This window comes from Chlamydotis macqueenii, chromosome 24, assembly GCF_036417535.1.
Source record: "Chlamydotis macqueenii isolate bChlMac1 chromosome 24, bChlMac1.mat, whole genome shotgun sequence".
Classification (NCBI taxonomy): domain Eukaryota; kingdom Metazoa; phylum Chordata; class Aves; order Otidiformes; family Otididae; genus Chlamydotis; species Chlamydotis macqueenii.
The window spans coordinates 4,450,062-4,472,391 of record NC_141579.1 but is presented as its reverse complement, the minus strand read 5'-3'; the positions used below and the strand labels follow the sequence as shown (position 1 = coordinate 4,472,391).

At 51.8% G+C, this 22,330-nt stretch overlaps 2 protein-coding genes across 2 annotated transcripts in view; both read left to right on the top strand.

Annotated features, from left to right (window-relative positions):
• The first annotated feature begins 2,917 nt into the window (after positions 1-2,917).
• On the top strand, positions 2,918-14,284 carry OAF (out at first homolog). The gene is made up of 4 exons (XM_086766201.1): positions 2,918-3,256; positions 11,299-11,433; positions 11,957-12,137; positions 12,641-14,284. Exons 1-4 carry the CDS (start codon positions 3,020-3,022, stop codon positions 12,913-12,915), a joined length of 828 nt encoding a protein of 275 aa, XP_086622327.1. The 5' UTR covers positions 2,918-3,019; the 3' UTR covers positions 12,916-14,284.
• A 4,237-nt stretch (positions 14,285-18,521) lies between these two features.
• POU2F3 (POU class 2 homeobox 3) overlaps positions 18,522-22,330 on the top strand; it is a 42,157-nt gene continuing 38,348 nt past the window's right edge. Inside the window, exon 1 of the mRNA XM_086766199.1 lies at positions 18,522-18,807. Within this exon, the coding sequence (XP_086622325.1) occupies positions 18,522-18,807 (286 nt within the window). The remainder of the gene's footprint in view (positions 18,808-22,330) is intronic.

Genomic DNA, 22,330 nt, shown 5'->3' with positions numbered 1-22,330 from the left:
TGCATGAGTGTCAGTTGCAGCAGTCTGATTTTGGACTAAGAAGGGAAAGGACTTTTTGAGGGGATGGGGAGGGGAGTGAGGGACAGGGCAGATGTGTTCCTGGAATAGATGAAGGGAGAAGATGGTGCAGGTATTTATGCATCATCCAGCTTGACAGCATGCACGCAACAGCAAGTGGGTGGTAAGTGGTGACGACAGGGTGGCTGCAAATATTTTTGCCTGGTAAATTTGCATGTAGGGGAGGAAGGGCTCTTGCAAGCAGTTTACCCACAGAGCCTTGTGTGGGATGCTATAGGGCTTCTCACAATCTCTGCTTCTATTTTTTCCTTGCCTGCTAAGACTCTAAGCTTTTACAGTAAGGGCTGTCTTTGAGTACAGGTCTTAGTGGGCACTGATCCCTTCCTGGTTTTCTGAAGTGCCAATGTGACACTGAGCTTCTGTAAATGAAGTTTCAAGGTGAGGAAAAGGGAATGAAGGTTTGTAGCTTGGCCAAATATTAGTGGTTTTCCCCGGGGATGACAAAGGATGCATCTAAGGCACCAAGGCAAACTCCATGTCAGATTGTAATACCCTGCTCCCACACACTGCCCTGCTGGAACTTCACAACAAAGCACAGCGGAGATTGTTTTTGTTTAACAGCATATTTTTTTTCCCTTAACCTTGTCCTCAAACATGGCTGAGGTATTTTAATGGAAGTTTCCGCCCAGTAAAAAGACTGCAGTGCGCACGCATACCAGAAACTCTTGGCCCGGACCATTAACATTCAGTAAAACTAAATGCAGCTCAGCAACTGATGCTGCAATGGGAACATTGGACTGTAAGGCAGGTTTCACCTTTCTTCCAGTTCAGAAGAGATTACATGTCTGAAGAGCTGTCCCATATTAGCAAACAGCAAAGGCAGAAGAGGCTGATTGAGACCAGTAAAGAATTGGTTTGGCCAGTCAGACCTGTCCCAAAGTCTTTGAACTGTACTCTTCTCTGGACACCCTCAATGGCCAGTAACTCTCCACCCACCACTAACCTGTTCAAGCGTTTCTTGCTGGAATGCTGACCAGCAGTGTCTGTCCCTTTCCCTTGTCAGCTTTCAGTCTCTTTCCATCTCAGCAGAACAGTAGCTATCCTCTCCTGTGCTCCTTGGTTCCTTTTCCGTTATCTGCTATTAAAGAGCTCCTTGCTCTTTAATTCTGTTACCTGCCAGTGTTTTGAATCCTGTCCCCACCCTCCAGTATTTCTTCTCTGTGTGTCCATTCATTTTGGGATTGGGATCAAACCCACCATTCCCAGGTCAGATTCAAGGTTCGGCTGTGCCCTGCTCAAATTGCATTCTGCAGGATTAGAGCATTCCTGGCAAGGTGCTGAGCCTCAGAAAGAGCTCTCTGAGACAGCCTACTTTCTGATTGCCTTTGCTGTAGGAAGTACCAGGAGAAAAATGTTACCGCTTACTCTAAGCCAACTTTGCTAACTTGGCAACGCAGTGAAGGCCAGTCCCGAATTGCCTCTCGCACCCCAGGGTCCAGGTATGCAGTGGGCACTGCTAAAACGTGCAGCTGGGAGACCGTGTTCCCGCAAACGTGTAGAGCTGCAGGGAGTGCAGCCTTACCTCCCTTTATCCCCCAGCACAGGCACAGGACTGCGCTGGGCTCAGTTGTACGCTGATGGACCCAAAGTGATCCTAGCGCAACGGGGAAGCGTATTCCAGATCTGGGTTGACAAGCGAGTATGGCCCTTTGGAGTGGAAGTCTTCCAAGGGTTATTTGTGCCCACTGACCTCACGGCACTTTTCCTTTCAGCCCCTTCTGGGGTCCTCCTGTCTTTTTGCATAATCTCCTCTGAATAAATACACTGTCAGTGGGGCCTTCTCCTTCGCAGCTTTTGTCATGAGGAACTGTCTTTCTGTACATTTCTACCTTGTGGGCCCTCCCTCTCTTTTTGTGTCTGAGCTTCTCCCCTGTTTGCACCTCTTAACTTTTTCTTCTCCGCTTTTATTTTTAGCACTGCTATTGTCCTGAAAAGTATTTCAAGGAGACAATTCAAGGGAGGCTGAGGAAATACAGGGTTAAAACTTGTGTGAGCTCCCGCAAAAAAAAACGCTACTCGGACAAGAGTGTTCTCTTTGCCTGGAAGCGTGGAATTAAATGGTTGTTTCTATTTATTTCTATGCTTCTCCCTGCAAAGCTCTTTCTCTGAGGCCCTGGTCCTGCTGCCACAGTGACCTTTGTGTTTGCGGAGAGACCTTTTGAAATCAAAGGGGCCCTTCATCAGCATCTGCCCATCTGGAAGCGATTGCAGAACGGGGTGGGTGAAGGGCAGATTGGGAGCCTTTTGACTGTGAGCTGCGGAGTCTGAAGTGACCTGGCTCCACACGCCTGTGAAAGAAAATGTGAAGTGGCCGGTGTTGCAGCCTCAGGAACGCATCCCCTGTGCCTCACTGGGGACCTGTAACGCTGCGCTCAGCCCGAGCAATCACGCCCATGTCCTTTGATTTGCAGCAACCCCATGTTTAGAGGACTCCGTGTGTGTTTGTGCAGGCAGGAGAGCTGGGCTCTGTAGTAAACGCTGCCCTCCCTCCTCCTTTCCAACTGCAGTTTGTAGATAGTTGTGTATCCCGAGGGGAAAAAAACAAAACCAAAACCAAAGCAAGTGCGGGAGGAGATGTCTCTCCCCATCCTCCCACCGCCCTCGGAACCCGGCTGACAGCAGCGGGCTGTGTGCAGGGACGCTGCTTAGGGCTGAGCTTGTTTCTCCGGCCCTCGGGCAAGCGCTGCTGGCCCACTGGCCACCGCAGTGAGCCCGGCGCTGGCCCTTTAACGGCGGGGCGGTGCGCTGCCTCCGCGGGGCCGGTCCCTGGGAAGGAAGTGACGGGCGGGGGGCGAGGGAAGAGCCCGCCGAGGGCTTGAATGAAAAGGGCGAGCGGGCGGCGGGGACGGGGTCGCCTCCCCACGCCGCCGCTCCGCGCCGCTCGCCCCATGCCGGCCCTGCCCTGAGCCCCCCCGCCCCCCCCCCCCCTCGACGGGGCGGGATGCGCGGCCCGCGGCACCGGTTGCCGGCGCTGCCCGCCCTGCTGTGGCTGGCGCTGGCCCCGCTGCCCGGGTCGCCCGTCCCCGCGGCGCGGGCCGAGCTGCGGGTGCGGGTGCGGCTGCCCGGCGGGCAGGTAACGGAGGAGAGCTTGCAGGCCGACAGCGGCTCCGACTGCATCAGCCTGGAGCTGCGCACGGCCGACGGGGCCCTCGTCACCCTGACCGCCGACTTCAGACAGGTAGAGATCGGCGTGGCCGTCGGGATCGGGCTCCTGCCCCGGCATCGCGTGCCGGCCCAGGGCAGCTCCCGTCGGGCGGGAGCGGAGTTTCCCGGGGATGCCCAGCTGTCCCCGAGGAGGAGGTGTGCCCTGGAAGTCTGTCCCCTTCCCCTGGTCCCCCCACCCGCCTGTCCTGCGGTCAGGGATTCCCGGCTGGGCAGGGGGAGATCACAGACTGCATCTTGGGCTCTTCGTGCTTCGTGGGTCAGCAGATGGGCTCAGCGAGAGGATCGGGTCAGGGCTCAGGCGTGTGTCTTTTTTTGTGGGATGAGCGCTGGTGATACTGGTACGCGAGGTCTTTCCAGACCTGGGACTGACTTGGAGCCTGGGAAAACCCTGGCTGGGGGTCCAGGACCCAGAGCTGTCTCTGAGAAGTCGAGGGCCCTTTTGCACTTGTAGGGGAAAAGTCCATCCACGCTCAGGCACCGTCGGGTCTTTGTTTGCAGAGCGATTCTCACACGTATAACTCTGAGTCACTTAGGCTGCTGTTCCCAGGGGTGTTACACCTGTAACCCGCACTGCCAATAGGTGGTAAAGATCCCGGTGGGATGGGTGGCGAAGCGTTCCCTGCACCCCGCTGACCCTCGCAGCTCTATTTCTCTTTGTTGAGTTGCAAGTAGCATAATTTTGCATGGCAGGCTCGTTAGCAACTGGGCATGGAGCGTGGCCGGGGCATCAGTGTCTCTGCAGTGGGGACGTCTTGAGTTCCTGACTCCTGGATGGGGGTGTTCATGCTCCGCTCTGTCTCTAGGACATCTCTCGCTACAATGCCTGTAGGGTACAGTTAGTTCCTTAGGTGGACTGCTGCTGTCTTTGGGAACATGTGTCTGAATTATGGCCTGGAAAGTGTCTGACTGACAGCTGTCTGTGGCTGGACAGCAGCCCTCTTGTACCAGGAGCCTTTCCTCTTGGCCCAGTGTGGGAGAGGCGGCCTCTCTGCAAGGAGGTGATACTTTCTGAGCTGAAGCCTGAGATCCCACACTTCTCAGCAGGAGATGGTACCTTCTGGGCCAGCGTGGCATTCTTTGGAGCGTGCCGAGGCTGGCTGGATGCAGTGAAATTTCTGTTGCATGGGGAAGAGCTGTTTGCTGCCATGTGGGTGGCACGGCTCTCTAAGTGGTACAGCAGCCTTACCTTGTGCTAATCCTCCGTTCAGACTTTGCTTAGGTGGACTTTGGTTTGCGGCAGGAGGAAGCTCAGACCCACAAGATAGGAAGGTGTTGCGTCTCAACCTGTTGTGAGCCTTGAAGCCTTCTGCCAGGGATTAATCCGGTGCCTGTTCCCCTTTCATTTATGCTCTTTGGTCCCAGTCTTCTTGCAAGCTTCTCGGATTGCCGTCTTCCATCTGGAGGGTGCAAAGTCAAGCCCACCTCTTTCTGAAATGCTAGTGGAAGCTATGGTGGGATGGCATGTGCAGTGTACTTTAGCAGACATGCAGGAAAGTAGTCTTGTAAAAAAAAAAAAAAATTCCAAGAAGACACAGCACACCAGGAAAGTGAAGGGAGGGAGAGAGAGAGGGCTCTTAAGCCTGCAGTTTGCAAACTTGCATGCTCCAGTGTATTTCTGGCCAAGGGAAATCCAGGCTCATTACAGATCCTCTAGGTAGGCCCTTTGGGAACCTGGGATGTGACTTGGGGACTTCTGATGTCCTGAGCTGTTGATCATTTCAGCATTTTTCACTTGCTTCAGCTCTTCTTGAGGGGAGCTTGCTCTTAAAATTAATCTACAAACCAAAAAGAGTATATGTTAGCTCTTCACTCACTCTCACCTTTGTTATCGTTGAGCTGCTTCTGGGATCAGGTTTTCTGAAGATATCTTGACTTCAGTGTGTTAAATCCTTAGATCCATGCATCCCCTCAGCTCCTGCTGAAAATACACAGGAGATGGTCCTTGGAAGGCTTTGCAAGTGTCAGACTTGCAGAAGTCCATTCCTAATCTTCAGTTTGGGTCCTGGCTCTCTCTGTTTTATGGTGTTGCTGGAAAATAGCTGAAGAAAGCCAGAAAGATTTAAAGGACCAAGGAGGTGAATTTGCAGTGCAGTGAGTAATGATGTGAGCAGGCAGCTGCCTGGCCAGGCTTCCCCTTCTGACCTGTTGTCCTGGCTGCATGCAGGCATTTCTCTGTTCAGCTCTGGTGCTCGTCTCTCTAACGTTACACAACTACTTCTCTCCAGGGAGAAGGTCTTGAGGCTCTTAGCCTTGGTAAAAGCAGCTGGGGTTGTTGATCTGGCATTCTCAAGCTAGAGACTGTGAGACTGTGAGACTGTGGTCATGCTGTGACGAGGATGCTGGGTTTTTGCACAAATTATTTTTCCACTTCTCTGGCTTAAACTGCAGGGGGTTAGTCCAAAAGCAGATTTTTTTTTTTTTTTTTCCCCTCTTTGCTGACAAGGAGTTGCTGCTAGACCAGGGGCTGGGGAAGAAGGAAGTTATAGTGTGATCACAGTTCATTTCTCTTGTCTAATGCTAGTGGAAGCTGTGTGGTATTTGAGCAGTGGTTGTGTCTTCCACAGAGGTGGGATTTTCATTTCTCTTCCAATCCTGCCTTCCTTCTAGAGCTGAACCTGAAGGAGTCATGTCCTTGGAATACACCAGGATTGTTTGTTTGTTTTTTCTTCCTCGTTCTCTAGTGTAGCACAAACTGGTCAGTGGGAGTCAAGACTGGGCCTTGATGTTTTCTGGACAGTGCAGTAATGAAGACTATTTCTTTTCTTGCAGTTTGAAAGAATGTGATGAAAATGCTGCTTCTTTGTCAGGCACAAAATGTATTGCAAAAAGAGCGAGGAGGGACAGCAACCTAAATGTTGCGTCTAATTTAAATAGCATGATCTTGCCAGTTGTTAAACAGTGGCATGAGAACAAAGTGGGTGGGTTTATTCCAAGGTCAGCACAAAGATACAGAAAAGTTTCTTTTTCGTTTTGATTGCTGGAAAAGTTGTGTTGGAAACACAAGGGAGAAAGCATGGATAATGATATTTTAAGGTTTGTGTTGCCAGCCCTTTTGGTTTCCTTGTTAATAAAGCTGATGTTACGTGATATTCTGGAGTGGTGTTTTGAGAATTTCCTTATGCTAGAGGCCCATGGTGTTAGGTGCTAAATGACCAGGTGATATAGGAAAGCATCTGTCCAAAGCTTATATCTGTGTAAGTTGGAAAGCGGTCTCTTTTCCGTAGAGATACCAAGAATATAAAAGCACGATCATTCTGCACCCTCTGGGAGCGGGCAGGAGGGATGGGGTGGGCTTGGCCCATTAAAACATGGTGGTGTTTGTTACCCTGAGCTGTATTGCAGCACCTGAAAATGCTCTCTCCTGAACTAATCACTCAGGTGCGGGTAGATGGCAGCTGTACCGCATGCAAAGGCAGGGCGATGGCTGCTGAGCTGAGCACAGGGCTGAGGGCTGAATTCCTGCCTTACAGCCAGAGCTGCCCTTTGCTTGCTCCACCGCTTTGGGAAAATCACTTGTTAGGTAGGATGCAGCTTCAAAAGTGGCCTCTGACAGTTGCTTTCGAGCATCCCTCAGGTTGTGGGTGCTGAGCACAAGGGTGCTTAACTAGAGGATGTTTTTCCAAGTATCTCGGAGCATTATAGGGATTTCTGGCTGCTCAGTACTTGCAAGAATCAGAGACAAACCTTATTGGTCCTGAAAATGCGCTTTTTTTCCCCTCTCCCAGGAGCACATTCTTAATTTGCCTTTAACCTGAGAGTAAGAGGTGATGCACTGAAGCGTCTTTATTCTAGCCATTTCCTGTAGGAGAGGGATTGAAAAACAGAATCCCCACCCAGTCAGGGTAACTCAGCTGGCTGGACCCCCAGTGTGGCTGCAATACCACGTTCTCCGTGTTCTGCAAGCACGACGACTCTGGCCAGCTATAGCTGTTCCCTGGGGGAGTGCAGGCAGGGCCGTGATCGCACCAAAGGCTGCTGACGGGGTAAGGAATTGGGCCCAGGAGCACTGGTGTTGCCCAGTGCCCCGAGCAGCGCGTCCCTTTTGCACGTACCCCCCGCTCTGAGTAGGCGTATGATGGCAAAGACAAAAGAGGGTCCCACAGCAGCACTGGTGTCCTTGGGGGAGAGAAATTTGGCAGGAAAGCTGAATGGGTTGCAAGGAGGAAGGCACTGAAATAATTTATTTCCCTGGGAACTGGTTTGCTTCACTCAACATGAAGTCGAGATGCTGAGCTTGCATCTAGACCACACAGGCTTGTAAGTCTCTACTGGATAAACCCTAGAAATGAAGGTTGAATTGTTCTCACAGCCCAGATGACAGTCCCTGGAGGAGCTGGCTGAGGAGGAAAGAAGGTTGATGATTTCCTTGCTTCTCCTCGCAGGCTAGTTCTTTGCTGGAAGTCCCTTTGGTGAGTGCTGGCAACCTGGGCTGTTGGAAGCTCAGGGCACTGATTTCCTTTCTGCCTTTAGGAAAGAGGAGCTGCTTTCCCCTTGCTGTGAAAGCCAAGGCTGCGGTTACCTCCAGTGCCATGGTTAGAGCATGGCTGCAGAACTGGTTGTTCCCTGTCACACCAAGCATTTGTTGTCCAAACCTAAACAATAGCTGTAACTGTACCCGCCACACGAGTGCGGGTCAGCGCCAAGGATTCTCAACACCCCCGTGATGAGTTCATCTGGAGCGTCCCCGCATTGCGAAGGCAGTGTTCTGCTGGGACTTGTTCCCTGCTGGGAAATTTTGCGGAAACCCAGAATTAAAGGTGCCGTTTGTTGCCTTGGCCGGGTACCCACCTTGGCACTGATTCACCCTACTGCTGCTGGTGGGGAAGAGGTGAGGTGGCTGGGGAGGGAAAGGCTCTCTCTGAGTAGGAGAAACTTTGGTGGCTCTTTCTGTGTGATAAGTATGACGTATTTTGATGTGACAAGCTTCAGTTCCTGCTCCACCTGACCAGGAACAAGCTCAGAGCGCACAGGGTCACCATCCACAGGGCAGGGAAGTTGGGGGAAGCCAGGTAAGGCTTTGAGAGAGGTGGAGGAGGACTGGGGGAAAGATGAGACTGACTTCTTGGTCGGGAGAGAGCGGTCACCACAGGGTACGTGTCTCCCAGAAAACAGGCCAGCATGCAGCACAGTTTTAGCCTTGCTCTGAAATTCAGAGTAAGGCTTGCTTTGGGTCTGCTCAGATCCAGGTAAAGGTGGGATTTCTCTCTTCACAGCAATGCATGCCATAGGAGCCAGCTCCTTGAACAAAAGCTGTTTGCTGCCTCACTGGTTATTTCAGTGCTGCCAAACCTGGACTATTCCTGTCTTTCCCAGTGCACCTCCCTCTGTACCAACAAATGTGATGATAATGATAAAATCCCTGATGCCAGAGCGGACACTGAAGAGTGCCTAACACCTAGAGTTCAGGCAGCACCAGAACCTTCTTCGTGCCAGAGTTGCTTCCTTTAGATGCTGTGGAGTGAGACAGAGCTGGGAGAGGGATGTGGGCAACAAACACTGGGGATGCGGGGAGGAGGAGAAATTACTCCCTCTTTGGGGGACCCAAACCCAGCATGTGAGGGATTGCAGGCGTTGAGGGTGGCAGCTCAGGGCAGTCACCCTCGCAGGCAGCAGTGTCAGCAGGGCTGGTGGAACAGCTGACTTAGATAAGGATCTGGCTTTGCTGGTTAATGTACCCGCCAGGCACAGAGCCTCTCTGATTCAGCTGGAAGGGGCTGCAGCAGGCAGGTGGGGAGCAAAGGGCTGGTTGGGTGTGTGCCTGAGGGCAGGAGTGGGAGTCATGAGGGAGGTCAACCGTGCCTTTCTGAGGAAGGAGTATCTGGGGATGGAGGAAAGGATGGGTCATGCAGTGGAGTACCACTCTGTTGATCTTTACTGTCTTCCTCTTGCTCTTTCCTCCCACAGCTGTACTTCCTGCACTGCAAGACCACCTTTCCCCGCCTTTCTCTTTCTTTCCCTCTTTCCATCCCCTACCAATGAGCTCTTTCAATGATGGGTTTTGTAGGGATCTTTACAAGAGGTTACATGGACTCGTTGACCTATATGTCAGTAAGCACGCAGAGATAGGCAGGTAAATATTTAGATTAGCTGAGCAGCAGCCCTGGCTCACTTGCTCACTGGTGTGATGGGAGCAAAGCTGGAGCTGGAGGCAGTACAATAATGTGTTTTGAGAGGAACAAAGCAGTGGATGGTGACTCTGTGCGCTCTGAGCTTGTTCCTGGTGTCTGCCTTGGCTTGGAGGAGGGAGTGGATGCTTGTCTTGATGCCTGAGAGTTGTTCATTTGCTCCACTGGTGCATTATCGTGACACGAACTTGGTCCTTCCTCTCCTGTGTGCTTGGAACTCAGAAACATTTAAAACAAATACTTAAAACCTTTGTCTGAATTGATCACTGAACAGGGTCACTGAATCCAGGAACCCTTTGTATAGTGTGGAAGTGGTGCCTGGGGACCTGCACCCACTTGGGAGGAAGCTTATCTCTGCCTGGGCTCTGACTGTGGAGGCAGAGTGAGGGACCTGCAGCTGTGTGGATCGGTCAGAAGCTCTGGGCCGTTTGCTAGGAGCTGGGAGAGCTGTGAATCTCGTGTACGTATCAGCCTTGAGGAGGAAAGAGAGTTGGGTGTCTGAAGGCTAATTCTTAAATGGGCAGATCAGAAATAATGATTCCATAGTAACTTCACAAGCATTTTTATTATTTCTTTCTTTCCAAGACTCCTTCATGCTCTTCTTTTGTGTTGAGTTTTCAGTCAACAAACACGTGCAGCAAAATCCTTTCTCCTATCCTGGGGAGGGAAATAATCCCAGGTTGCAGTTGTTCTTTCAACTGTCCAGGTGTGCATTGGATTGCATACCCTTTTCTCTTCTGGACATGGAAGAGAAGGCAGGGAATAAATAATGGGCTGTATGAGCTAGTCTGCAGAAAAACTCAGCATGGACACTGCTTAGAGCTTGTAGAAAAGAGAAAGGCTCCCTTCTTCTCGAGGCAGGAAGAGGTTTGGAAGAAGCTGAGCTTATGAGCCATTCAACAGGAATAGCTCAGGAGGAGAGGGATGATCTTAGCAGCTTGGCATAGCTTCTGCTTGCTGGTCCCTAGCCACCAATATCTATCCAGTTCTCTGTGTTCATTGTTAAGAATGATGGCTATGGGTGGTTGCCAAACGGCAATAACTGCTCTTCATACTGTGAAGAAGGCACTGTTCCGATCCATCTGCTTAGCCCTTGTGGTAGTATGGTCTGACATTGAGGCAGGGGATGGCAGATTCCCACAGAGTGTGCAAATGCCCCTGAAGCCAGATGAATTGATACCTGCATAGAAACCACTGCTGATTTATGCTAGAACAGGATATAGGGAGGTTTTGCTGTTGAACGAGGTATTCTGTGAGCCTCCGTGAAGGTAACTGTGACTGGTTTCCATGCTGGTTTTGGAGATGGACTACAGTCCATGTCAGAAGCTCTATATATAAAATGCCAAAATTATTGACCCAGGCAGAAAAGGTCAGCTGCAGCTGATCATAATGAGTTCCTTCTGGCTTTAACAATTTGACTTTCATTTCTATTCCACATGCTTTTGGGTTCAGATATGAATAATTTGTCCTCCAGGGTACCACTTGCTCAGAAGCAATTGAGGGAAGGCAGCACAGGAAATTTGGGACTGTTTGCCCTAAGTAATGCATGGAGATAATGGCTGTGTGATATTTGTTTAACAAAACAAAATGAGACTCCTTGGAGGCTTGCCTCCCTTCTTGGTAAAGGACAGAAACCCCCAGCTGTTGTTTGAGGAAGCCACGGGTGTGGGATGTGACTTGACAGCAATTTGTCCTTGCCACAGTGGGATTGCGAAAACCCTTACTACTTTACAGACACCAGTTATTATCCTGCAGGCGTTTGGGTGGGATTGAACCTGGGACTACACCCGTGTGCTCAGGTAGCAGAAGTATGAGACCTTTGACTTTGTTGTTTTGGCTGGAGCCTTTCTCTTTGACCCTGACTTCTTGGTTCGCCCCACTGGTGCCAAAGATCAGTGACTCTCACTCTATTTATTTATATCTTTGTCAGGAGGTGAAGATCTTCCGTGCCTTAATCCTAGGGGAGCTGGAGAGGGGCCAGAGCCAGTTCCAAGCGCTCTGCTTTGTCACACGGCTTCACCGCAATGAGATCATCCCCAGTGAGTCTATGGCAAAGCTGCGGCAGGTAAGAGGCACCCTGCAGCTGGCTTCAGTGCCAGCTCCTTCCTCCTGTCCATCCAAGGTTTCTTAGATCTGTCCTGCCTCGATACCCTTCCCAGGCAGCTGCCCAGTTGTTCAGCTGTTAGACCCACCTTTGACCACCCCTCCTGCTTGAGGGACTCAGTATTAAAATAAGTTCATCAGTAGTATTTTTCCTGTTCTACTAGCAAAGGGTAGGTGGATGGCTAAAGCAGTCGCCGTGAAAATCCCTGCCCCACATTCCCCAATGAAGTAAGTACTGATCTGGGACCATTCTTTATGAAAAAGCATTGAGAAATGATCATGGGTGTATCAGACCAGTGATAAACTATCAGTTTCAGCATCAACAAGGACTTTTGTAAGTGCCTTCCATTCAAATAGGATGCAGGTGCATTTACAGAGGAACATCCATTTGCACATATTCTTATGTCGGCATGAAATCCAGACCTGCTATAAGGAATAATTTGTTGCAACTAGGATTCGAGTTTTCATTATTTCATCCTCTGCAGAAAAATCCCAGGACAGTGCGGCAGGCTGAGGAGGTGCGGGGCCTGGAGCATCTCAGCATGGATGTAGCTGTCAACTTCAGCAAGGGGGCCCAGCTGAGCTCTCACATCCACAATGTCTGTGCAGAGGCCAAAGAAGCAATTTACACCCGAGAAGAAGATGTCAAATTTTGGCTGGAGAAAGGTAAGTTTACTTTGGTTTTGTTGGAACTGCTCCCGTCAGCAAGCTGGCACTCTGCTGTGACCTCTCCTGCCAGGTTTCTGGTGATCAGCACAGATAATTTTGGCTTCTCTTTCACTGTCTTTATGGTGGATAAGGCGTCTACATCGCTTGCTTACATGTCATGTTGCACTAGTCTATTTGTTAGTGTGTCTGACTTCTTTTGGTGGTGCTCTCCGTGGACCTAATTAGGCAGGTATTTTTCACCTGGTCCATCACCCAGAAGAAGTATGTTCTTTATACACTTTGCTTATCTTTTGGCTTACTTTCCCCAGGGCCCTTTCTTCTCCCATGGTTCCTATTCAGACACATGTCCAAACAGACCCTGCAAATGCACTCTGTCTAACCCCGTTCTCCTTGACTTCCTGGAGACTGTGCAGAGACAGCAACACTTGCTTTGGTGGCTCTCTCATCTGGCCTTGCCTTTCAGCAGCACGCTGACAACGTCTCTCTGCTTTCTCCCTCAGGGGTGGATGGCTCCATGTTCGAGGTCCTGCCACAGACATCCGATCTCCCTGACCTGCAGCGCTGCAAGCTGTGTGCAGACCGCTGGAAACCCTGCATTTGCAGCTATTCGCTGAGCATTGAGTGGTACCCATGCATGTTGAAGTACTGCAAGAGTCGTGATGCTGGGGGCAAGGTTTCTTCTTACAAATGTGGCATCCGCAGCTGCCAGAAGGGCTACACCTTCGATTACTATGTGCCGCAGAAGCAGCTGTGTCTCTGGGACGAGGAGACCTAGCAGAGCCAGGCCAGACCTTTCCAAGGGGTAGCACATCTGCCTCCTGCCACCATTTATGATGCTAAGGGCCTCCTGGAGCTGGCTGCTCCAAAGAAGGAATACGGTTCACAGTGGTGCCTTGTACCGGGAGAGCTCTGTGTGCCTGCCTTTCCTTCTGGCCCCCTGTGACTCCCTCCCCACCTGACGCTGCCTCATACTGTGATAAGCAGACTCAGCTCACTGTGTGTTGATGCTCTCCTGCCAACTGCTGGGAGATCCGGCTTCCTGGAAGAAGCAGAAGACACAGGTTTCTGGGGTGAAGCACTGGGAGGGGTGTGTTTTGCTGTGCTCTGGAGTTAGCAGATGTGAAAGGGGGCAGCTCTGATCAGTTATCAGCCTCGAGCATCCTGATGAGTGGTCAGGGCAGGGAGAGAAATGGTCTTGATGACCTGGTTTGTCAAACATCTCTGCCACAGAAAACGCCCCTTCACTGACTTCACCACCTCCTGGTGATACAACAGCATTTCCCAGTGGGAAAACAGCTGATTTATGGGACCACATAACCTGAACAAGGAAGGTACAAAGCCTACCCAAAGCAAGAGCCTGCCTGTAGCTTTTCCTAGTGTCCAACTAGGTGTTATATCCTTCCTGTGGCTAGAAGGTATCATAGGGGGATATATCCTAGGAATGCCTTTTGCCCCTAAAGGGCTGGTAATTAGGGCTCTAATTAATCCTGGTTAGACTAATGAAAGCCCAACTTTTTGTGTTGGGCCTGTGACTCTCCTACTAAGAAAGAAACATCTGGAGACTTGTGACTACTGCCATACATTGTGGTTGCAAGGGGAGAGGATGATCCCACGTGAGTCTGCCCTGTCATTTTGAAGAAGACAACATTCTACATGTACATCCAGTTTTAATGTCCTTTTCTGCCAACTATTCACAAGAAGCTCTTAGATAATTGTACTGCTTTGCTGTGCCTTGGTTTCCCCTATATGTAAAACGGGGATGACACTGAAGCTGACCTTGGCCCTGGTATATACCTGGAGGGTGTCAGACAAAAAGCACTGCAGGAGTGCTGCCTGGTTCCTCTGTCCTCTTCCACTCAGGTTAAAGCTAGCAGGGAGGGGAGAGAAGCTGTTGGGGTCATTGTGAACCTCTGTGCCTCCTGGTGAAAAGCCTTCACAATGTGCCTTTTTGCCTAAAATGCAGGAATTTTTGAAAAAAAAAATAATTTGGTCACAATTATTTTTATATTGATCACTTAAGGTGGGAGAAGGGAAAGGTGTTTTAATATTGCAACGTGAAGTAAAACACACTTGAAGTGATTTTTTTTTTTTAAAGCAAATTATTTATCATTTGTAAGGTAAAATAAACTGATTTTTTTAAAGCATCCCTGACCTAAAAAATTCTGTGTGTTGTAATCTCTATGTGATCCAGTTGTTTGGGTTCTTGATTAAGAATTGTTCTCTTATGGGTAAGTCTCAAGCCTACACCTAGGACATTGAAGACCTGTGGATGGGGCAGGAGGGATCCTGCTGTTCAGGATGACCACAGCACCTCTCAGTATGGTCCTGCATCTCAAGTATACCATCCACCCAGCCCCTCAGTAGCAAGACAGCTTTGATTCATCTCGAGCAACTGTGGAAGCTCCGAGCCCAAGCTCTGGTGAAATGAAAGACCAGCAGTAGAAGCAAGTCCCAGGATTAGGCAGGCTGGTGCCTGCTCTTCTCTCGAAGTGATGGTGGGGTCCCGTGAGGGGATATTATGCAGATGTGGCTGGAGGCCTCGATAAAGTATTCTTTGTCTGTTCCTCTGCAGCTATGACTGAGGGGAGATGAGGGCGGCAAGGTTTTGGGCCAGCTCTGAGCTCTTAGCTCAGTGGCTGCTCAAGGGAGAAATGTGGAGTGCTGATTCCCCCTAGTGTGGTGAATGCAGAGATGGGACAAGGACTTCTACAGCCTCAGCCCTTCTGCACTTCAGCCACTGAGACAACTTACCTCCTCACTGATTTCTGGGTTCCACTGTTGCCTCCTGGGCAACTGGCCTGCTGGGAGAGGGCATGAGCTCGAGTCATATCCCGGCGAGCCTGAATGTGCTGATTTGGTTGCGGTGAGGCTCTGGGGTGCCTGGATCCTAGAGACCTCATCTCTGCTCTTCCCTGGTCCTTCTGATAGCACCAATCCAAAATATTCCTAGCCCACCCTGGGAAAGCAGTATGGTGCACAGCAGTACCATACCATCACCTCAGCTCTGTGGGGTGACAGAGGAGCCTTTTACAAGCTAGACCTGCGTTCGGCAGTGCAGGCGGGAAGGTGTTTTGAGCTTCTGCGTGTAGCAGGGCCAGCGCTGTGTTGTGGGAGCTCTGGGAGCAGCAGATAAGTGACATGAACTCTAAATATGGGCAGTATGTGCTGAGCTCAACTGGATAGTCATTTCTGGATTTGGGTGCGCGTCAGCGGAGCTGGGCTTTGAGGGGAGGTGAGCAACTGGGGCACATCGTTCAGGTGTGCTGCAGTCCACCGCGCTCCTGGAAGCGTGGTGGAGCATGGTGCCTCTGCTTTCCCAAACCTAATGCCACCTGCCCGCCCTGAGGCTACTGGGACCTCGAAGGGGTCCCCAGGGCCACCAGGAGTTTCTGAAGCAGCTGCCTGAAAGGTCGGCCAGCAGTGCCGGGGGTGGGAGGCTTGGGAATTGCTGGGGGAGCCCCAGCGCTGCCCGGGGATGAGGATGGGAGGTCCCTGCCCAGGGCCCGGCGGGCAGGGCTTGCCGTGCAAATTTCCCGGCTTCCACAAGTGGGTGCTGGCGGAGCACGGCTCTGCTCCGCGGAGGTGGAGGGTGCCGAAAGGGATAAGTGAGGGCAGGGCCGGTGATAGGCAGCGCCGGGCTGCGAGGATGCTTGCAGTCCATGCCCCAAATTACAGCCGCGCATCTCGGTCCCTGCAAGAACTCGCTGTCTCCCCAGCCTCGCTAGAAGGGAACTGCCCTGCAGTGCGTTTTCCTTTCCACAGAAAAATCCTGCCTCTCGGTGCACTTAGGTAACACCCTCAAAAAGCAGCTGTTGCAGGTGGAGACAGGAGACCTGGTACAGAGAAAAGGAGCAGTTGGCCAGGAGCACCGGTATAAATCCTCGCTGCTAGGAAAAGGCAGTGGGAGATTTTCTAACATCTTTCTGCAGTTCATGCTCCCAGGGCCCGTCCAAAGGTCATACGCCATAGGCCATAAAGAAGCGCTGTCAGCAGAGTTTATCTTCCTCCAAGAGGGGAATAAACATCGGCGGCAGGAGTGGGGGAACACGTGCATACGGCGAGGATGAGAGCGGACGGATCATTCAGTGATGGCCATGGGAAAAAAAGAGCAGCGAATCTGCTGGCATCTAGGAGCGATCATCTCGGGACAGTTACAGCACACCTGCCTTTGCCTGAAGAAGGTGGTCGTATTTCCACAGCAGAAAGGGGTGATGACGCTGTGATTTGTCTCCTACTATTTCTCCCTCTGAGTAGCAGAGGTGTTTCAGGTAGCTTAATAATGGAGGGTGTATTCCCTCTTGCCTGCACGGCACATCACTGACGCCAAAGGTACCCAGGTGAAGCGCTTTGCTCCCACAGCTGTTTAGGGAGAAAAGCGCCGAAATATTTTTTTTTTCATGCTTTTCTACTGACCACAAAATAATAGAAAAAGCAGATCCACCAGCTGCACGGCTGGAGGATTCCCGGCTGTATTTGGCAGCGTCTGCAGGGCCAGGAGAGGGCACTGCGGGCCTGCCCATGGCCGGGACAGCATCCCCGGCCGAAAGATGCCCAGGCATTCCTGTCCGGATGGATGTGCCACCGGGGAGGACCTGTCTCCCAGGGGCTCCGGGACAGGCTGCTGGGCTGTGGAGCCGAGGAAAAGCACCAGGAAAGAGATAAAAGCTCAGTGTCAAGTGAAACTTCTGACTGGTGTACAAAAGGTGCTCTGATGCAGGGGGAAGGAGAGCTCTCGTGGTCCCCAGCCTTTCCAGGGCTTTTCTCCTGTGCCCCAGAGGCTCTTCAAGCTGGCTGGAAGCCACCAGCAAATCCATGTTTGACGCAGCAAAGACACTCGATAGCGTCAGTCTTTAAGATGGGGAAAACCCAGACGTGGGGGTCACGCTGAAAACACTAGAAAACAGACCAGCTGCCCAGGAACGCCCCAAGGATCAGGGCCTGAATGGCTGGGGCTCTGCCACAGGCTCAGGATCAGTGGCAGGCGTCCAGCCCCTCCAGCAGCTCGAAGCAAGCTGCCTGTGCAAAGCACCCTGTGTCACCTTTCTTCTTCCTGGAGCAGTGCTAGATGCAGCCTCGCACCCTTGTCCTGCAAACGCTCGTTTGACCCGGGAAGTTCCCCACCTCCCTGCTTTCTCCCTGCCATCTCTACCCCTGCTTTCTTCCTCTTTTTCCTTGTCAGAGTTTCATTTATCACGTCCACCCTTTCCTCCCAGCGCATTGCCCTCTCCCAAGGATGTCTCGTCTGACCATGCAAGCTGAGGGCAGGCACTCCAGCCCCAGAACGTCAGACTGGGTTGGAGGTGAGGCTTGGAGAGCCTGCCCGCCCACCCATCTCTTCAGAGAAACCTGTCTTTCCAGGGAGGGAGAGCAGTATGTGGGAAAGCCGAGAGCCCTGGAACGTGAATTAGCCAGGGAGAGATGAATGTGCGATAGCTTGTACCTGGCAGCTACCAATTGAGCATGTTAACACTTTCAGGAGGGGTTTGAGCAGCGCTGGAGCTGGGGCGTTTATTAAGGCAGGCCTCCTGCGATCCTGAGACGTGGTAGGGGTCATCAAGGTAGAGCACGGCAGGGCAAGGGAGCAACCGCGGCACCTGGGTCCATCAGGGTGGCTCTTGGTCCCTGTCACAGCACCAAGGACCTGGTCTTTGGCAGCTTCCTACCGAAGAAGCCAACATTAGGGGATTTTTTTTTTTTCCCTGGCTTCCCTGGAAGTCAGTTAAATACTACAGCTTTAAACAACATGCAGGAGGAAGAAGAGGCTGTCTGCCACTTCTCTCCTGTTCTTGGGGGCTGACGTACCACACAGAGCACAAGTCAGGAGAGGGGAGTCTCTGTGTGCGGATCCTAGCCCTGCCCTGTGTCTCTAGCCAAGTCAGGTTTCCTTTCTGCTCTCAACTTTCCTTTTTTTTTCATTATTTCATATGGCATCATTCAGGTTTAGCACAGACCTAGGAGATGCAACAACTCAGCCGCACAGGCTGCTCTCACAACTCACTCTGAGCAGACCCCAGGGTTTATCAGAGTGGCCAGAAATCAAGTGAAAGGGCTGCTTACTGGAGGGGCTGTTCCTGCAGATTGGACGCCTTCCCTCCTGGGTGCTGCTGGCCAGCCTGGCTCCATGCCTTGGCCTCTCTTACCCACGCATTGCAAGGGGCAGTGCCAAAAGCCCATTCACGAGGGGTCAACTCGGATCTGGGGCCTGTCAGCGGAGCCCCCCGCTCACAGCCCAGCAGGCAGGTGCTGCGGGGTGTATCTGAGCAGCCGAGGGCGGGCAAACCGCCTTCCTTCCTCCCTCCTTCCCACCCCACCCCACGCCTTGGTAGCGCTGCAGGGACTCATCCATTCCCCAGTTACTAATATGCAAATGGGCGCTTTTGCATGGGCCGGGCGCCAGGCTGCTGGGTGTCAGGGCACCCGAGGGTGCCGGAGGTGGGGCGAGGCGTGGCGCAGCGCCGCATGCTCGCCGGGCCCTGCATGGCAACAGGCAATGGAGCTCTAGGTCCCTTCGGGAACGGACCCACGCCCGGTTTGAGAGGCAGCGGGTGGCAGAGGAGGGAGGGCAAACTGGCAGCCCCTGGCAACCTGGGGCTGACGGCAGGAGGCTGGGCGCACCGCGGATTTCCCTCCGCCAGCAGGATGGTGAACCTGGAGTCTGTGCACACAGGTAAAGAGCACTCGAGGAAGGATCGGGCTGGAGCTCACCACGTAGCTGAGACCGTGGACTTGGGCAGGAAACGGGATTGCTCTGATTCCTGTGACCTTTCCTCCTTCCTTTCCCTCCTCTTCTCTCCCACTGGAGTCAGCTATCACAGCTGCTGCCTGGTTAACTGCCCACATTCCTACCCGGGGATGGATGCTGCCCTCGCCCTTTTTAGGGGGCTGCCAAGCCATGCCCACAATGTGGGCGCACCGCTCACACTGCCAGCCCTAACGTGGGTCGGGGAGCGGAGCGCAGATGTGTCTTGAGTACCTGGAAAATGGGTATTTAGTGCCTGATGTGTGGGTCCAGTTATTGGAAGAAAGCTGGGAGGAGTGAGAGGGGATAAATTCACAGAGGGATGTGGCAGGGGTGGAGGGGTCTGTGCCTGTATGTGAGAATGAGATGGGATATGGTTTGGAAAGAGAAAACTTAATGAAAAAGAAGGAAAAGGAGAGAGAAACGAGGAGGGAGCTGCAGAAGGCCAGGCTGAGTGAGGAATGAATGAACAGGGATACTCAGAGAGACTTGTTCCAGGGGGTCTGACCTGGAGGTCCAGCTTAGGTAGTCTCACATCTTCTCCGAGCAGAGCAATTAGCTGGGGAACAAGAGCAACCTCTGCCAGATCTGTTGGAGCTGTGCAGAGCTCTGTCTTATCCCGACAGAGTGAGTTTAGCTTCCACCCTCAGCTCAAGCCCCTGTGCTGGAGGGGAAGGACTGCATCCCTGGGCATGCCGGAGCTGAGGGTGATGCTGGGGTAGGAGCAGGGTGGCAGCAGCAGTGAAGGCCAGATCCTGACAGTCCCTTCTGTGGCAGGGTGTTGGGGCTACAGGAGCCATGCACTCTGCTAGTGGCCTGCGTCTGGTGCTTTGTGCAGCACGAGATGCTGCGTGTTCTCCCCAGGTTTGGAGGGGAGAGGGTAGCTACATCCATCACTCCATCCCAGGCTCATTCCCTTTGCGTACCTATCTGCATGCTGCATTCATTTGGTGGTCCTGCTGTGTGGGGGAGACCTAGAGGTCCACACCTGGTGCTTGTAGTCCCTCAACAGGCTCTGCCTGCATGTGGGCTCACAGGGAGAAGTGCAGGGCAAGGTGGATGCTGCAACAGTGCCATCACCTAATACAGCATTAAGCCTGCAGCGGGCCAGCAGAGATGGCCAAAGCCTCTGCTCCATGGCTGCGTTGCAACCTCCCCATGGCTCTGGGATGCCAGCAGCCCCTCCATGGCCAGTCGGCACCCCGCTGAGAAGGCTGGCTCCCTGTGCCAGCCATGGGGAGGGCAGCTGGGGAGCCTCCGGCGCTGTGCGGCCAGCCGCAAGGAGAGGCTGCGGGAGGCATAAGGCTCATGGTCTTGGCCCAGCGTGTGAGCCTGACTAGTCTGAGCACCTGTGATGGGTGTGCTTGTGTGTGGTGTCTCTCGGGGACGCATCCCCCGCAGGCTCCTATCCACCCATCTGCTTTGCTTGTGGGCGACTCTTTCTTCATGAGCAGATTCCCAAAATCAATACTGTGCCCTCTGTCAAAGACAGTAGCATCACTCCCAGGGAGGATTTGTCCAGGAGCTGCACAGATCTGGGTGTGCACTGAGCTTCCGTTCTACCAAATCATCCCACCCCTCTGTCTGTTAGAAGGGCCTAAGGTTTAAGCAGCCTTTTTGCAGGGAGGGAGACCAGCTTGGGCTCAACCACTTGCACGTTCCAGAGCCCAACTCTGGTGGGAGGGTGTTTCTTCACCTTTGTGCAAGAGCAGTTCAGCACATTCAGTCTTTGGGTCCTTGAACAGTAGGGCCTTGCAATAAGCCGCTTGCAGAGGTGTGCTCTGTGTATTCCCCGGCTGTGCAGGGAAGGCATAGTGTGCAAGGTGAAGGTGGGCTTCTTGGGCTCCACACCTCCCCCTCCCTGCCGCGAGCGTTTCCCTGCAGCAGCATGTTCCCTGGCGTGTACCACCGCCTCCTCCCCAGGCATTGGGATAGCTCACCTTCCTGCAGCCTCCTGAGGGGCTTGCGCACCCAAAGCACAGAAAATTCAACAGGCTTCAGGTGACAGTCTCAGCCAAACTGAGTTCTCCCCACCCTGCACTGGCTTTTTTTCCTTTTAAAGTCATCAGGCTGGTTTACCCCAGTGCCCACGTCTGAACAACTACTAGGAAAAAGGGCTTGGGAAAGCTTTATTTGCTGACACCATTTGTTTCAGCAAAAATATAGATGCAGATATATCCCCAGAGAAGTGTCTGCACTGGTAGAGTTTCTTTGGTCTGGGTGAACAAACCAGACTACCCCTACTCCAGGTATGTTTGCTAGCTGAGGTATAGCAGCACATTTTTAATAAGGCCCCGGCCGCAGTGGCGGCTCCTAATAGGTCTGTGGTTAGGAGTTAGGCAGGCCTAAGTTGCATTATTTTTCCCAGAGATTTTTTTTATTAGCCTTCTTATTCTCTGTGTATCGCCAACCTGGCAAAGCTGTATAGTGGAGCCTGCATTTAGCTGGACTCATAGTCTCACAGCCTGTCTTGTCTTAAGATAATTTTTTAGATGGGGGGGGGGGGGTGTCAAATCCAGATGCATCACTCCATCCTGGTTTATAGTGGAAGACTCTTGAGTGTCAATAAAAAGGTGTTGCCTTTATCTTGGCTACACTTATATCATATTAGAAAGTAATTCCTCTGTATGTCTGCTCCTTGTTCTTAAGGATCCCTTGGAGGATGACTGGTGCTGCACTGTTGTCCAGAGGTACACAAAAGCCGGCCAGCTCCAACCAAGATCAGTAGGCTTTGATCATAAGGGGTTTATTTTTCTTCCTGTTTTTTTCCCCCAAGATATTTAAACTTAATAACTTGTGTACATTTATGATGGGAATTTGAATCTTTGTGAAAACAAAATTCTTCTGCTTTATGTATCTCTATGTATGAAAGAATCACAGAGTATCTTGTTAACTGCTGACTCCAGGAGGAGGGGATTTAACTGATGGAGAGCGTGTGATATGTAATCGAGCCACAGCTGCAATTCCTCCTTTCCTCCCCACCCACCCCAGGTTATAAATGACAGAGGGGCTGAGAGCTTACTCCTGGCAGAGGGAGAGAACTTCTCAGGATTTGTTTTTGTGTCTTCCCTTCTTCGGCTCTCTCTGAACTGCTCAGTTTCTCGCTCTGTGCCTCTAAGGGGCTCCTTGGTCTTGGGGATTAGATAAATTTCACTAGCATGCATTCATTCATTATTTGTATATGCTCACGATGAAACCTGCATTACTTTTTGTTTGCTTGGTTGGTGGGGTGTTCTCTGGTTTTTTTTTTTTTTGCAAGAATGCAGAGTTTCTCCCTAAAGCAAGCACCAAACTTCGGCATAGTTTACGATTTTTCTTACTCTATTTTATGAGAACTTGGCTTTTTTTTTAAGATACTTTTTGGCAGCAAGCAAAACGTTGTGCTTTGTAGATTGCTTAAGTTAGGGTCCCTTGGCAGTATTACAAGACAAGAAGATGTTTATAGCTGATG

Coding starts and splice junctions, on each gene's coding strand:
- OAF (XM_086766201.1), top strand. CDS start 3,020: ATGCGCGGCCCGCGGCACCGGTTGCCGGCGCTGCCCGCCCTGCTGTGG. Junction 3,257..11,298: donor TGACCGCCGACTTCAGACAG/GTAGAGATCGGC, acceptor TATCTTTGTCAG/GAGGTGAAGATCTTCCGTGC. Junction 12,138..12,640: donor CAAATTTTGGCTGGAGAAAG/GTAAGTTTACTT, acceptor TTTCTCCCTCAG/GGGTGGATGGCTCCATGTTC.